Source organism: Siphateles boraxobius, unplaced genomic scaffold (genome assembly GCF_051911475.1).
Source record: "Siphateles boraxobius isolate OS27281-9 unplaced genomic scaffold, OSU_SipBor_1 49, whole genome shotgun sequence".
NCBI lineage: Eukaryota > Metazoa > Chordata > Actinopteri > Cypriniformes > Leuciscidae > Siphateles > Siphateles boraxobius.
Window position 1 is genome coordinate 4,678,508 of NW_027509130.1, and position 17,321 is coordinate 4,695,828.

At 37.0% G+C, this 17,321-nt stretch overlaps 2 protein-coding genes across 2 annotated transcripts; both read left to right on the plus strand.

The window, feature by feature from the left end:
* Positions 1 to 5,708: 5,708 nt before the first annotated feature.
* On the plus strand, positions 5,709 to 6,364 carry LOC143711027 (GTPase IMAP family member 2-like). The gene is made up of 2 exons (XM_077202317.1): positions 5,709 to 5,715; positions 5,823 to 6,364. The coding sequence occupies exons 1-2, from the start codon at positions 5,709 to 5,711 to the stop codon at positions 6,362 to 6,364; spliced, it is 549 nt and encodes a 182-aa protein (XP_077058432.1).
* Positions 6,365 to 7,515: 1,151 nt separating this feature from the next.
* LOC143711028 (interferon-induced very large GTPase 1-like) lies at positions 7,516 to 14,663 on the plus strand (the record flags this gene model as incomplete). Its single annotated transcript, XM_077202318.1, is given in 3 exon segments — positions 7,516 to 8,645; positions 13,243 to 14,155; positions 14,157 to 14,663. Coding segments are annotated over 3 exon segments (2,550 nt in total), but the record flags the coding sequence as incomplete, so codon positions are not given.
* Positions 14,664 to 17,321: the final 2,658 nt, after the last annotated feature.

Consider the following 17,321-nt stretch of genomic DNA (forward strand, 5'->3'; position numbering starts at 1 on the left):
ACATCACGGTTGTTTAAACCAATCAACATTAAGCTGTGTCCTCAGCAAGTCGTTTCCCATCATGCTTTTGATCAGCGCAGTCGGTGGAGAGCAACTGCGCGCGACTGCAGAATCCGACACGTGCGCCTTGCGCTCGCGAGAGTTTTTTGACACACGTCAGCATGACATCAGAGCTAGGCGGACCGCACTCGGACACATTTCTAACCCGCATGCATTACGCGCTGATCACCGGTGATCGGTTCTGCGCAGATTTTGCCCATCTCAAACAAGCCTACTGATAGGTCCCTAACAATAATTTCGATCAAAAGTTAAACTATATTATATAACATCTTGTCCGGTTGTGTCTTGTGGTTTTTATGTAGGTTTAGGCTTATTTTATGTAACGGGGAACATTTTAATTTAGATTAACATCTACAAGAGCGTTCTAAGAAAAATGCGCAATTCCTGGTACACAAACGGATATGAGTCCCGCCTGCTGAACACATTGCTAAACGGGATTGGCTTTGTTTTTTTTTCTTTTTAAAGGGTAACTAAACACTAAAACATTTTTTTTAGTTAATGATCTGTAAGAATGGAGCTTCATAAATGCTGTTCATTGATTCGAGTACATTTTTTGACATTGGGGTTTAAAGTGTTTTAATTCTACAATATATGGTGTAAAAACGTCTGAGTGCTGCCCTCTTCAGGTTGAACGGTGGCTACTGCAGTTGAATTTTCCTATTGGTGGTTGCGGTGGCGTGTGACGTCAGAGTAGGGCTGTAGTCAAGACCACTTTTGTCGAGTCCAAGACAAGTCCAAGACCAGGACTAGTCGAGTCCAAGTCAAGACCAAGTCCAAAGAGGTTCGAGTCCAAGACAAGACCGAGTCCAAAAAGGTTCGAGTCCGAGTCAAGACCGATTCCAGGACAGGAAGAAAAATTCTTATGCATGACATTATCAAGACAATCATTTTGGGTTATTATTTGTTGATATAAAAGCAAAAACAGTGTCACAACACCCAGGATTTTTAAGTATAGACATTCCCCTTGATATCATATAATCTTCTAATCTAAAGAAAACAGAATGATGACATATGGTGATACCTCATAATAGCAATGTTTCACTGTGGATCTGAAAGACGCATACTTTCACATCCTAGCCCCCCATCACAGGCCATTCTTGAGATTCGCCTTCGAGGGGCAAGCTTATCAATACACAGTTCTGCTGTTCAGTCTGTCCCTAGGACCCCGTACATTTACGAAGTGCATTGACACGGCGCTTTCTCCCCTGAGACTCCAGGGAGTGCGCGTGCTGAATTATCTCGACAACTGCAATCGCGGCTCACACCAGAGCAAATAAATGGCGCGCAAATAAACGGCTTTTATGTGTGCTTACTGGGAACATAATGAAGACACCTGGACTCGGTTGAGACCAAAAGCCATATTTGGCAAGACCAGTGGCCGAGACCGAGACGAGTCCGAATACCAGCGTGTCCGAGACAAGTCCGAGACCATAGAAAAACGTTCTCGAGTCCGGACTCGAGTCCAAGACCGGACTCGAGTACTACAGCCCTACGTCAGAGGGTACCAGCTCACCACGCCCTTGCCTACAGAGAGATGCGTCTCAGGTGCACGCCCCCCCCTCCGCTGGGCTCTGCCCACTTTTCCGGCATTTTTCAAATATTGCCAGTGGGTGGAGTCAGGCTCTGACCAGGGGTTTAGTTACACTTTAACTTTGTGAGAGGCTGTCCCAGTCTATGGTCACAATGTGATGTCAAAGTGCAAAGACTAGATACTCAATATGCATTGCAGCGTGAAGCTTTTGATTGTTACCATTGTTGAGAATCATAAGCTGATTCTTGATGTCTCTTCGTGTCTAAAGGTTAAAGCAGTTCAAATGTTTGTCTTATAATACATTTAAAATCCTTCATAAATGATTATTTGACTGCTGTTACTCATACTGCATAATCACAGGACTATAATAATTTAAAATAATAAATTAATAACCCCTCACAAAGAATGCATACTGAATCTAGGTTATGATTATGTTGTTATCAATAACAAACCAACATCACACAGATTAGTTCTCAGAAAGAACGTCTGTAGGCGTCTGACAGAAATAAAGTCAGTCTGGTTAGTAATAAGTGAAGCTGGTAATGCTGTTTAATCCTCCTCTGATGAGATATTGACAGATTTAATGTCTTCTTTTCTCTTCAGTGGATTTAATCTAAGACTGTGGCTGAAGAAAGTTGTAGTTTGTGTTCATATTTCTCTTTCTTTCAGTGCTTGTTCACAGCAGGTGTTTGAACAATTGAAAGAATGTTTCAGAAACATACTAACCTTTAAATAACATTGGCACTTGTGTGAAAACTTAACAGTATTGCTCTGTGCATGTCCACCAGGACAAACTGGGCAGTATTGATGTGAAACAAATATACTAACAGTTCATTTCTGTTAACGGGATAGTTCACTTAAAAACGAAAATCATTTAGGCCTACTCTCTCCCTCAACTTATTTGATTATTAACTTGATTATTTACTCATTAATTTGCTTGTTTTATTACTTCATTTTATACGAGAATATTTTTCTATTTTGCTAGCAAAGGTGGAGTGTTTATTACTAGGCTAGATCAGGTTATTTCCCGGTACAGTGAGGTAAAAAAAGATCCTAATCATTTTTGTATCTGACTCGAGTATTTCAACATGTCAGCGGGAAATTTACGGACACACATGATCCTCTTTTGTCGTTACAGATGCAGCATTTTGACTGTACTTCTGCACGAGATGAAAACACGTTTTAATAATTTCTAAGGTCAAGAAAGAGTCTGAGTTTGCGATATATGTCCTCCCACCAGTGCTCTCTCTGTCTGGATGCACTTCAATAAGCCCAAAGAACGCGGGTTCTTGTGTTTTAAATGCCAGGAGAAATCAGAGTAGGCTAAGGGGCAGAAATCTAGCTGAGTCATGTAGGCCTAGTTTTTTATTCTGTTTTAAAAACATTTTCTTAGAGGAGTCCTCATAAGCGTGTGTTGGTGTTGTCGCAAGTGTTAGGCTATGTGGTGATGTCGTTATGAATTTAGGCAAGGCAAATTAATTGTAGTTCCTAATATTAATTTAATAACAATACTAGCTTTATAATAATAATAATACTAATAATCATTTAATACGTTCATGGTAAAAAGAGCCAATTATCGTATTGATATCGTCAAAGGCATCTGCCATCGGCGAAATCTCAGACTATCGTCGATACACGATATCATCTATCGGCACAACCCTACCATCAACTGTCTGTTGGTTACCGACAAATAGCAAATAGCCACACTACCTGAGGCTTCTAAACCCGAACCATAGCCACAGTCCTTTGGACCTGAAATTTCACTACGCAAAAAAGTATAAAAGTTTTAAAAAAATGCACAACCTTTGTTTCAAAAGGACTAAATTCATTCTGATTGATGAATCTGAAAGTAGTGTTTACATGAACGATAAACATGTGATTGGGGTTGATGTGCGCGTTTATAAGTCACAAGCTTCAAATCAGAATATATGTTTTGACATGCGCACACTGCACGGATACAAAGAGTTTCCCGGTGTTTGCACATAACTATTCCCCTACATTGGTTCTTTATTTTTTTTAAACAGCAGACTTGATATTTATCCATTTGTGGTCATAATTTGGAGACAATTAGCATATGAACCGTTGTGCCGTGATGCTCATATTTATAACATTGTAAAAATACCCAAATGCAGTCATCGGTGGATGAGAATCCGAAACAACAAGCACTGGTGGGACGTTGTCCTGCTCCACTTCACAGACGCACTGAAAGGAGAATTTTAGAATGAAGGGACACTAATTTATGACACTTTATTCAACAGGAAGAACAGCTCGTTCCACGCGTCATACGCTATTGCGCTATTTCAGTGTCATTGCACATGCGCAGTGCTTTCAGTTTCAGTTTTCAATACGATCAAGTGTTTACACGTTCTCACGATCGGATTAGAAAAGGAATAAACCACCCCTTTCAATCCGATCGAAATTTTGTCCGGATCGAGCTCATTCGGATTGATAAAGGAGTTTACATGAAGGCTTTTCAGTCCAATTGAGCCATCTATTTGATTACCAACAGATTATTTGGTTGCATGTAAACGTAGCCACTGTCACAGTACTACATCATACTACGTCGGGTTTTATGTTATATTTTTAAAACGACTTACTTGGCCACTGTACTTCGGCCGTAAATAATATTCATCAAATTTAAAACACTGTCACAGTACGTCGGGCAAAACCACACTGCCTCGGTTGTTGTTGTTGTTTTAAACTTCACTCAGTCATGGCACATTTGACTATAGCCTACAATATAACACAATATTTGCGAAATAATTCTGTGACCACACCACACTGCGTCGGGTCAATTTAGTTACCTTAGAATTTCCTCAGAATTATAACAACTTCACAATCAGTTTCAAGTATGTTAGAAACATACAAAATTGTTTCAGTTACTTTAGAAACAACCAATCTAATATAACTCTGCCACCCCATTACTTTGAGTTGATTCAATTACTTTAGAATCTTAACAGAATTATAAGAGACCAACACCAAGTTTTAGTTACTTTAGAAACTTTACACTTAAGCACTTTGTTTCAGTTACTTTAGAAACAACAATTCCAATACAACTCTGCCACCACACTTCTTCAGGCTGATTCATTCCGTTAGATTATTAAACAAGATCGTATGAAATAGGCTCCTCCTGCTAATATTGAATAAACCAAATTCTCTTCTGTCCTTAATTTTCCTTCCTAGGTTTTTTTAAACGAAGGGGTTCCCTGACAAAAGCCAGCATTAAAGAAAGAAAAACGCTTTTCTTACCTTTCCCCGCTTTTTTTTTTAATCTTCGGAAATCATATCAAAAACGGTGACATATTCATGCTGCAATGCATTTTGAGTGCACTATACAAAAATAATCTATGGCTCCCAACATGCACTGCAGCCTAAATCATGCCACCATTGTTGAGATTTATATGCTGATTTTTGTGTATCTCTCAAATGAGAGGTACATTCTGGTTAGAAAACACTGCTGGATCTCATGCTATAGAATCACAGAGCCTCAATAAACAAGAATGTGAGATTAATAAAACGTCACCCATATAAAAAGATCAGTAAATGAGAGTACTACATGATGATGGCATAACCACCAACATCATGTGATCATATTCTTTCTTGCTGTTTTTGCCATAACAAACACAGTAACAGCAGCCAGAGAAAAACTAACCTTGAAAAATCAAGTCAACTAAAGCAAACACTAATCACCATAATGACAACCAAACATTTTGAATGTGAAGCACCAGCACCAGTTCACTCTGTAAGTGTGCACACTGAGTAGTGTTCATTTAACACTGAAGATTAAAGCAATAAGATAAAAAGACACACAATGTTAAACTTTGACCTGTAAATTAATGGTCAAATTTACTGTTAATTGTACACTTTTTTACAGTCTGTACACTAATCACATCTTCTCACACTTCTGCTATGACTAATATATTGCTGCTTGTAAGAATCGTTTAAAGATGTTGTTTTTTATTCGTACAGTGCATTACTATGACGAGAGTCAAATAAAATGAAATACTTTTGTTTTATACAGAGGTTGTTGCCCACGATCCTCCTCGCAAGAAAAGATGCAGCAAAGAGCCACCTCCTGACAGTAAGTCTTTAAATAGATGAACAGATTTATGAAGTGATGAAGAGTGTGTGAACATGATGGGCATTTTATCCCCTTTAAAACATAAGAAAAAAAAAAATTTTGATCACATTTTTTCTGTGGTCATAACAATATATATCACATGTGTTTCAGTAAGCGATCTGAGAATCGTTTTGCTGGGGAAGAGCGTGTCAGAAAACAGTCGAGTTGGAAACTTTCTGTTGGGACGAGCAGCGTTTGACAGTGAAGCTCCTCCAGATGTTGTAGAGAGAGTTGGAGGAAGATTGAAGGACAGACATGTGATTGTTATCAACAGTCCTCAGCTGCTCCAGACACACATCTCAGATCATCACATCACACAGACAGTGAGAGAGTGTGTATATCTGTCTGATCCAGGACCTCATGTGATCATTCTGCTCCTCAAATATGAGCAGTGTTCAACAGAAGATCAAGAGTGTGTGGAGAAGGTGCTGGACTCTTTCTCTGAGCGGGTTTATCAACACACCATGGTGCTCACGACACAAGAGCCGACTGAAACCAATGACATCCTGCAGAAAATTATTCAGAAATGCTTCAACAGACACTTCAGTCTTCAGAGAAGCAGCTCTCCTGATGATCTTCTCCAGACGTTAGAGAACATTGTGCATGTGAATGATGGACGCCACCTGGTTTGTGCTAAAGAAACACGTAAGTGAGAAAATATTTAAATGATGCTTAATTACAAATAAAAAGATCAAACCATGTTAGAATAATGATGACAACTTATATTCAACTCCTCAAATTCATAGTAAAACTTTTGGGGAAAATGAGATCATCCAGATGTTGCACACAAGTTGATAGAATTTCAGTGAAAATGCTGTCAGTCCTGGATGTCTCGCAGTGGTTTCTTAGTTTCATGGACCACGGCAGAACTGGCAGGCTAAACATCCAAGGATGTTCTTTTACAGTAAAATAGCAATCACAACCTTGTTAATTTGAAGTTATTCGTCATTCTAAATATTTAAAGGATGTTACAGGAATGTTGTTCAAAGAACATTTTCTCCCAACATTATGAGGACATTTAAAAAAAAAAAAAACTTCTACAAACAATGTATATAACGTTTTTGTGCTAATCTTTTGAGAACATTTTTGAAAACCCGATGACATTGTACAAACATTCAAATTAACGTTACTAAGAATGTTTGTTCAAAAGTTTGAGAGAACGTTGCCAGAACGTTAGGAAAATTTAAGGGAACATTCTTAGCTGGGGCTTGTAAGGGCAAATGGCATTGTTCACATGTAAAGTATGTTATTGCCTGAATTAATTAAACACTATAAAACAAGTAAAATTGCACAATTTAAAAAGTGTTATGTTTTGTCATGGTCAAAAACAGAAATAAAACAAAACATTGGTTCTGTATTGTAAATGGCTAGTCAAAATCAGAGACACGTTAAAACCAGGTAAACAGCTAAATGTCTTGGCCTGAAACTTGTGATCAGATCATCCATGATTACTGTCATTACCAGATGTAAACCGAGAGCGGAGAGATAGATATGAAAGAGAGAAGGACGAGGGGGAAAATATCTGCAATGAAACAAATAATTCAGTTCAGGTGAGTGTGAATTTAGGGATTCCGATAATAACGTTTTTATAATATATATCTCTTTGCTGATGACTTACCTCATGATCCATATTCACTGTGATTAAATAATTCTAAGATGTAAAATTCAAATTAAATGACAGTTCTGATTAAATCAGTAATGAAAACACTGGATAAAATAAATGTTGTGATGTTTTGTTTATTAAACAGAGGGATGCTGGAACAGCAGGAGTAAAAGCAGATCAATATCTACAGCAGAAAAATAGATCGCCTGGTTCTGCCCCTCTGGGAAAAACACGGAGAGATTCACGGACTGTGTTGCGTTCTGTAATTTACACGGTGATGCAGGAGATCATGAGAAACAGCTGGAGATCCTCACTGAAATGGCCTCAGTCAATGTTGTTGTTCTACCACAACTGGACAGGAATGACAGGCATGCATCAATAATCCAAAATCTGTTCAGAAAGAGAAAGCCACTCATTTGTCTTTTTACGGAGGATGAATCTACTGTAATGAAGATGAAGAAAGGGAAATTCAAGATTAGTTTGAAAGACAGAAATCAGTCAGATGTATCTGAAGAACTCAGAAGAGCCATAAATGATTGTCTCTCAGAATCAACTTCCACTTTCAGACTTGAAGATGTGTCCAAACACTCAGACATCAGAGTAGATGAGGAAGATGATGAAGACTGCAGGAGAGGAAGAGAAGCAGCACATCAGATGATGAGTTTACTGGAGAAGAAAGATCTGACAGAAATCAAAGAATCATTTCTGCCTCATCAGGGGAAACTGTGGCATCAGTGGAGTCAGAAGAACAAAGAACTACATCGACCTCGAGCAGATGAGACAGAAATGGACATCAGTATAAAATATACGGAATTGAAGAAAATCCGTGAACAACAGCATAAATGTGACATCACTGAGTTTATGAAGTTCTTCATTAAACAAATGAACTCAACTGATGAACATGAGAATATGTATTTCATCAAATGGCTCAGAATCCTCCTGGATGAACATACATCAGCTGATTTTTCTGCTCTACATTACAGGTATGATCAAAAGTGGTCAACTGTCTTAAAACTGAAAGAGAACTATGATAGATCTGTGCAACTCAAAGCTGAACAAACAGAACTTGAGAGAATATCTGAGGATCTTCAAGCTGCAGCCTTTGGTTTGGAGCACATCATGAGGGAGATCGGTCAGATCTATGAATCATGTTCATCTGTGAAGAAGAACAAGAAAGATCTGCAGTTTCACTTCTCTTCTCTCCCGAGTCTTGCAGCAGAGATGATGATCTCTGGATTTCCACTGGAGCTGATGGATGGAGATGCTGCTCATGTTCCTCTGGTCTGGATCTCTGCTGTTCTAGATGAACTCATCCTGAAACTGGGAGACCAGACCCAGATAGCAACATTGTTTCGGCCCAGATCCGGCCCACATCTGGCACTTGTGCACTGTAAAACCTAACAGTAATATTCACTCAATTAAATTGAGTTCACTGCACTCAAAAAATACCGAAACTTGAAGTGTCTTGAATGACTGAAACAGAACTCAAACTGAATGAGTTATAGAACATTTCTAGATCCCAGAATGATAATTGAATAATAATTGTATAGTTAAGTTAATTAATCATCAATTAAGTGATGATTGATCATTAGTGATGAACACCTGCTGTTAACAAGCAGAATCACTGAAGGAAAGAGAAACACAAGAAATACAAGGTTTAAGGTCACCATGATGGAGATCAGCGTTTGCTTTATTTGTGCTCTTGACCCTTGATGTTTGAGTACTAGTTTTTTCTTTGGCTGCTGTAATTGAGTGTTTATGAAACATTTGTTATGGCACAAAATTCAAGAAAAAGTATGTCCGGGTGATGATGGTCAAGGTTTGATGATGACAATCATCTCTTAATGACTTGATTCACTGATCTCATTCAGAGTCTAATCTCTGATTATATTATTAGTTGTATTCGAAACTAAGATTCTACAACATAAGAACTAGCAATGTTATGCCTATAAGATAGTATGAAGAATTTTACAGAAAATGTAATTCATTAACAAAACTAACACAGATATCAAGAATCAGCATATGAATCTCAACAATGGTGAGCATTAAAAAACTATTCATACTGCAATGCATGCTGGGTACTACCATAATACAAACCTTATCCATGGCTCCCAGCATGCATTGCAGCATGAATCGTTTTTTTAATGGTCACCATTGTTGAGATTCATATACTGATTCTTGATGTCTGTGTAAGTCAGCATGTTACCATAGACGTTTTTAAAATCTGATTGGGCCTTACAGCAGAATCACAGTTCTTTTATAATGAATAATACAAGTTATATATCACCTGTTTAATCAGAGATTATTCTCTAGAAAAGATCAGAGAATCAAGACACCAAATGATGATTCATCATTCCATAAATCATCATCAAAACACAACCACATGCTCAAATTTTCTTTTGGCTTTTGTGCCATAACAAATGTGTTATATAAACACTCAGTTACAGCAGCCATTGGAAAAACTGTTGTTATAAAGTCTAGGGTCAAGAACCCAACTAAAGCAAACACTGACCACTATCATGGTGTCTTTAAATGAAACAATAAATCAACTTCATTTGAACCTCAGTTCATTCACAATAACAACTTCTGTAGACGCATGATAAAAGTCAAACTGTTTAGTAATAAGTGAAGCTGGTAATGCTGTTTGTGGAGTTGTTCCCTCTGCTGAGATCTTCACAGATTTAAACATATTTTATCGTCAGTTGATTTTGTCTAATGTTGTGGTTGGAAGTCAGTTGTAGTTCTTGTGTTTCTCTTTCCTTCAGTGATTCTGCATGTTAACAGCAGGTGTTCATCATTAATGCTCAATAATCACTTAATTAATCACTTAATTAATCACTTAATTTCTTGACTGCAATATCTACTTTTAGTGAACTCAACTGAAATAATTTCAGAGTACTCATAACTATTGTTTTTTATAAACTTAAATGAATTGAGGCAATCGGTTTCCTCAAATGTAATGAGTTAGCTTAACTCATTGGAGTTGACTTTGTGTGTGATATTGTGAGCTAGCCGTAACTGCAAGTGCTCTGAGTTCATTTAAAGTTTGTCATTTCACTGTTTTTACTCAATAAAGTAAAGTTTCAGCTATATACAGTATTAAATGCAGTGTAAAGTTTAATTGTGTTTCAAGAAATATCATTGTTTTAGTGAACTCGATTAAAATAAGTTCAGAGTACTCATAACTATTGTTTTTTATAAACTTAAAAGAATTGAGGCAATCGGTTTCCTCAAATGAAATGAGTTAGCTTAACTTGTTGGGTTTTACAGTGTGGGATGCGGATCTGGCCCACATGCAGCGTGGAATGACGGGCCTTGGGTGGCCCACTCCTGTTTGCCAGATCTGGGCCACAAGCAGGCCATAGCAATGCCACATGTCAGCCAAGAGCAAAGAAATAAACCAGAACTGGACTTTATCTGAGCCACAAAATCTGTGTATATTACATATGGAGTCATCTCAACCTTAATAAGCCGGTTAACAAGAAGAATCACTGAAGGAAAGAAGAGAATAGAAAAAGAGATGAGCAGAAACACAAGAACTACAACTGACTTCAGACACAGTCTTAGATGAAATCACTTGAAGATAAAAGAAGACATTAAATCTGTGAAGATCTCAGCAGAGGAGGATTAAACAACTCCACAAACAGCATTACCAGCTTCACTTATTACTAACCAGACTGACTTTATTTCTGTCAGACTTTTACAGAAGTTTTTATTGAGAATTAACAGAGGTTTAACTGTGTTTCATTTGAAGTCACCATAACAGTGATTAGAGTTTCCATTAGTTGGGCTCTTAACTCTTTATATATCTTTTGTCTTTTTTTTTTTTTTGTCGTTGTGACAGTGTGTTTAGTCAAACACATTTGCAGCAGCAAAGAAAGCTTAAGTGAAATGAGATCAGTTTATAATGGTTACCTGTTGATGGTTTTATAATCATCATGAAATAACTTGATTTACTGATGTCTTTGGAATCTAACAATTGTGTTGATCCCTTAACACACAGCAAAATGTGTGCTGAAGCAGTGTTAAAGTTAATGAGATAATTAAGTGATTAATTGAGTGATAATTGAGCATTATTGAAGACACCTGATGTTAACAAGCAGAATCACTGAAGGAGAAAATCGTAATTGGTATATTACCATTATGGAGATCAGTGTTTGCTTTAGTTGGGCTCTGGACTCTTAAGTTATTAACTTTAGATTTTTGTTTGGCTGCTGTACCTAAGTTATAACAGCCAGATGAACAAAGAGAAAAGGTGATATGATGGTGTTGGTTGTGTTTTAACATTGTCATTATTTCACAATCATTTGACCTGAATCACTGACTCATATAGAGCCCAATTTCTGAGTTACATTTACTTTATTGATTATAGCAGCACTGTGCTTGAAAATCATAATATTTGTAACTTTTACAATGTAATCCAAATAATTTCTTAAAACTTAATCACATACAAAACTGTTTTTTTTTTTAAACAGACATCAAGAATCAGCCTGTTAATCTCAACAATGGTGACAATTATAAAGCATGTTGCAGTGTATTCTGGATGCCACCAATCAAATCTCATTCATGGCTCCCATCATGCATTGCTGCATGAATAAATAATGAGCTTATGTTCAGAGGTCTTCTGTTTGTCACCATTGTTGAGATTCATACGCTAATTATTGATGTCTGTATGTGCCTACCTGAAATATTTTTAAGATGTTTTTTTTTTTTTTGTAATTGATTTGATCATTTGGATTTAATTGAAAAGGCTACAAAATGCTTACCCTACAACGACAGTGCTGCTATAATCCAAAAGGTAAACTTAACTCTGAAATTATGCTCTCAATGAGTTCAGTGATTCAGGCCAAATATTGATTATGTTAAAACACAACCAACACCAACACATCACCTTTTCTCTTTGTTCATCTGGCTGTTATAACTCAGGTACAGCAGCCAAACTAAATCTAGAGTTAATGACTTTGGGGTCAAGAGCCCAACTAAAGCAAACACTGATCTCCATAATGGTAACATACCAATTATGATTTTCTCCTTCAGTGATTCTGCTTGTTAACATCAGGTGTCTTCGATAATGTTCAATTATCACTCAATTAATCACTTAATTATCTCATTGTGTGTCTCATCAATTATCAGCAGTGTTAATTTAACACTAGGGATTTTGCTGTGTATTAATGGATCAACACAATTGTTAGAATCCAAAGACATAAGTGAATCAAGTTATTTCATGATGATTATAAAACCATCAACAGGTAACTATTATAACCTGATATCGTTTCACTTTAGCTTTCTTTGCTGCTGCAAATGTGTTTGACTAAACACACTGTCACAACGGCCAAAAGAACACAAAAGATATATTAAGAGTTAAGAGCCCAACTAATGGAAACACTAATCACTGTTATGGTGACTTCAAATGAAACATTAGAGTTAAACCTCTGTTAATTCTCAATAAAAACTTCTGTAGAAGTCTGACAGAAATAAAGTCAGTCTGGTTAGTAATAAGTGAAGCTGGTAATGTTGTTTGTGGAGTTGTTTAATCCTCTGCTGAGATCTTCACAGATTTAATGTCTTCTTTTATCTTCAGTTGATTTCATCTAAGACTGTGTCTGAAGTCAGTTGTAGTTCTTGTGTTTCTGCTCATCTCTTTTTCTATTCTCTTATTTCCTTCAGTGATTCTGCTTGTTAACAGGCTTATTAAGGTTGAGATGACTCCATACACAGATTTTGTGGCTCAGATAAAGTCCAGTTCTGGTTTATTTCTTTGCTCTTGGCTGACATGTGGCATTGCTATGGCCTGCTTGTGGCCCAGATCTGGCAAACAGGAGTGGGCCACCCAAGGGCCGTCATTCCACGCTGCATGTGGGCCAGATCCGCATCCCACAAGTGCCAGATGTGGGCCGGATCTGGGCCGAAACAATGTTGCTATCTGGGGAGAGTCTTTGTGCTGTCAGTTTTAGGACTTCAGAGCTCAGGGAAATCCACCATGCTGAATGCCATGTTTGGACTCCAGTTTGCCGTCAGTGCTGGCAGGTGCACCAGAGGAGCTTTCATGCAGCTGGTCAGAGTCTCAGACGAGATGAAAACACAGATGAACTTTGACTATATTCTGGTTGTTGATACTGAGGGTCTTCGTGCTCTGGAACTGGCTGGAAGATCAACAAGACATCATGACAATGAACTGGCCACATTCGTTGTTGGTCTTGGAAATATTACCTTAGTCAACATCTTTGGTAAAAACCCATCTGAGATGCAGGACATTCTTCAGATTGTTGTTCAGGCCTTCCTGAGGATGCACAAGGTCAGACTGTCTCCCAGTTGTGTGTTTGTGCATCAGAACGTCTCAGACATCACAGCTGGAGAGAAAAACATGGAGGGAAGGAGACGACTGCTGGAGACACTGGATGAGTTGACAAAACTCGCTGCTAAAGATGAAGTCTATGATGTTGAATGTTTCAGTGATGTCATTAGATTTGATGTTCAGAAAGATGTGAAGTATTTTGCTCAGCTCTGGGAGGGAAACCCACCCATGGCACCACCAAACCCAAACTACTGCGAGAACATTCAAGAGCTAAAAGAATCTATTCAAACGTATGCATCAAAATCACATGGATTAATGCTGAAAGACTTAAAAGTGCATATTAAAGATCTCTGGGAGGCTTTACTGAATGAACGATTTGATATTTCAGCTTACAGGAAACTGGAGACCGAATACAGCAAGTGGTCCTGGAGTCTTCGCAGTGCCATGATGGAAACTGAGAACAAACTACACAACAAAATAGAAATTAAAGCAATCCATGAAGTTGAGGAAACTGATCTTCAAAGAAAACTGAGTGAGACAAGTGAAAAAAGTGAAAAATTCAATGTCTGAATTCTTTGAGAAAGACAAAGATAAAGATATACTGATTCAGTGGAAAACATCATTTGAAATCAAAATCAAGGACCTTGAGAAAAACCTTGTGAAAGAAACAAAGAGAAAATTAAATGAGATTCTTCAGCAGCGAGACCTGAAGAAAAAGATTGATGATCAGAGGAAACATCATGAAAACACTCTCGAAGAAAAGAGCAAAGAACTTGCCTTAAAACTAAAAGATAAAGCAAATGATGAAGAAACACTGAAGAAAGAGTTTGATTTGTTTTGGGAACAGTGTGTGAATAAGATCATCTCAGACACTCCTCCAATCAAAGACATTGACATAATGAGAGATGTGAGAGAGATCCTCAGTGACACCTATAAAAGTGTTTCTGTAGACCACAGGATGGAGTGCAGAGATATTTTCTCTGTGCGCAGTTATTCAGATTATGTAAAGGTAAAAAAAATTGGATTGTTCACAAATGTCAGATCAGCTAAATAGATATTTGGTTATGCTCTATCAAAAGAGGACGAAGCTCAAATAAGATCATTAGTCTCGGATGTTGATCACCATATAGATAAAGAGATTCAGTCCTTTAACATTTCAAAGATGGGCTACAACATCAGCTGCATTCAACAACTCACAGATTACATCAAGGCAAGAGTAACAGAACATCAGGAAGGACCAGTGAATTATGTGTTCAAGTATGAATTATTCATGGATTTGTTTTTTTGCATCTGTAAGAGAGCAAACAAGATGATTACTGACCAACAAAGGATTTTCAGAGAAGCCAATGATCCAGTAATATATGTTGAGAAGAAGAGAGAAAAGTACTATAGTAATTTCCAGAAATACTGTCATGGAGGCTGCGTTTGAAACCGCATACTCAATGATTAGGTACTTAATTTCAATAAGTACTTCCTTAACGAGCGCTAAAAGACTGTATACTATATAGCCTGATCTCGTTACGTATGAATGCGAACCGGACATCTGCCTTGTTGTCGTTTTCATGTGACCTACAACACGTTATCACAAGCACAACAATTTAAAAGATATGAACGACACGTATAATTCATCTATCTGTAAATATCTTGATATTGATAAAACTTGCTCATTTTGTGGTCTTGTTGAAGAAACTGCTGCCCATTTATTTTGAGAAATACATTTAGGGTTGATTTAAGTTGATATATTTTAAACCCTACTAATGTGACCCACAGTTGTATCCTTAACAATATAATTTTTTATGAAGAAAAAAAGAAAACCCAAAATCGTCATCTCTTGAATATGTTGTTAATTTCTTTGTTTTATATCCAAAAGAATTTACCCACAAACAAAAGTGACTTAAATCTCCTTTATGTTTTCCTCTTTTTCTTGTTAAATGTACCTCTCGTTTCATCCCTTATAAATAACAAAAAAAAAAAAATGTATGTATTATGAAGGACTATTTAAAGATATTTAGCCTTGTCATTGTTCTTTTTTCCTGTGTATAAAATCTCATATTATGATGTACACAAACCCATGATCTTTGTTTTTTTCTGTCATTATAATTGTTCATTGTTAAAGATACAACTATCTTTACCTGATTTTATGTAACTATAAGTTCTGCAATAAAAAATTATATGAGCGACAGGTGCACTATGTTGTAGATTTTTCCCTAAACCTAACTGCGTACCTGGAACCTAATTCTTTTAATTGAACACTATCACTTGGGATTGGTAAGGTCTCTAGTGCTCTTAAATTTATTTGGAGTGCCCAGTCATCACCCAAGCATCTACACGTCAACACTTAATACATATCTGGGGCGTCTACTCATCGACACCCAAGCGTCTCCAAAATCGACACTTAAAAACCTTTATACTCTAGCTCCTGCATCTTCCGTCGACAACTGGCCGAGTTCCCTAAACTCTAACTTACTTGCGTCCCTAACTGACCTGCTGGGCAGCAGAAAATAACAGAGAGAACTCCAGCAAATGTCCTTTAAATGCTTTAATCACGGCCAGGAGAGTTCTCGAGCAGTTCTCAGAGAATCTCCCTAGAAACAAGGCCGGTGGATCTCAGACAAATCCCATTGAGAATCCCACCAGTAAACACGGATACAACAGTTTTTATAGAATAGACATGATACATTACCACAAGTTTTCAAACCCAGACATCTCAAAACAGAATCATCATGACTAACATATCACGCTCTTAATCATCACGATTGGTTAAGCAAGTCCCCCCTTTTCATTACCCTTTGTTAGTAACATCAGCAAAAATATCCTGTATCATCAAAAATCATTGTGAGGGGTTAATATTTTAATCAATCATTTCACAATATAACGGTTAGTCCAATTTCAAAGTTCCTTTTACCAAAGTTATATTAAGTCAAATGTTTAGGAGGTTAGAGTTCGTCTGATGGCTACATCCTAGAGAAAAGGAAGTGTTAGAGTTTATCACGAAATGTTAATATTCTTCAGATCTTTATATGGTTAGTAACATAATTAATCTTTATCTATTAAAAAATCCACCACAACTAACACTTCATAACATCAGCAACTCGACAGCCCTACCTAGAATGGTTGTTCACAGCGTTTGTAATGTCTGTACAAAGGAGATGGGCAGCTGCTCGAAGATCTCGCCTTTGGAGAAAACTGTTGATTTTACACACAAAAAATGTAAGCATCATTCCTTAAAAATTAATATAACCTCAGAATGAATTGCATTGCTAGCCCACCCCAAAACTTAAAAAATAATAATAATAAATGCTGACCTATACTTAATTATATTACTTTTTTATACTGAAAATTATATAATTTAATAAAACAAGCAAAATGTAATTTGTTTTGTCATATGACATAGCTAGACTACATGTCTACATGATGTGACTACATGGTGATAAATGCAGTGAAACATCTAAATTTTCAGCTCAAGCAATGAATTAATGCATACATGAATTAAATAATTATAGTTTATATACTGAAAAAACAATAAGAAACATGAATAAATTAGTAAAAGAACAAATAAAAGTAACCACCACAATAAACAAATGCAATACAAGTCCAAAACATGAAACAAAGCTTTATTTAAACTACAAGCATGCATTTACAAGTGGTGAACCCCAAATCCTACTGCCATCTCAGCACTTCTCATTCTAAAGCTTTATTCTGATGAATCAAC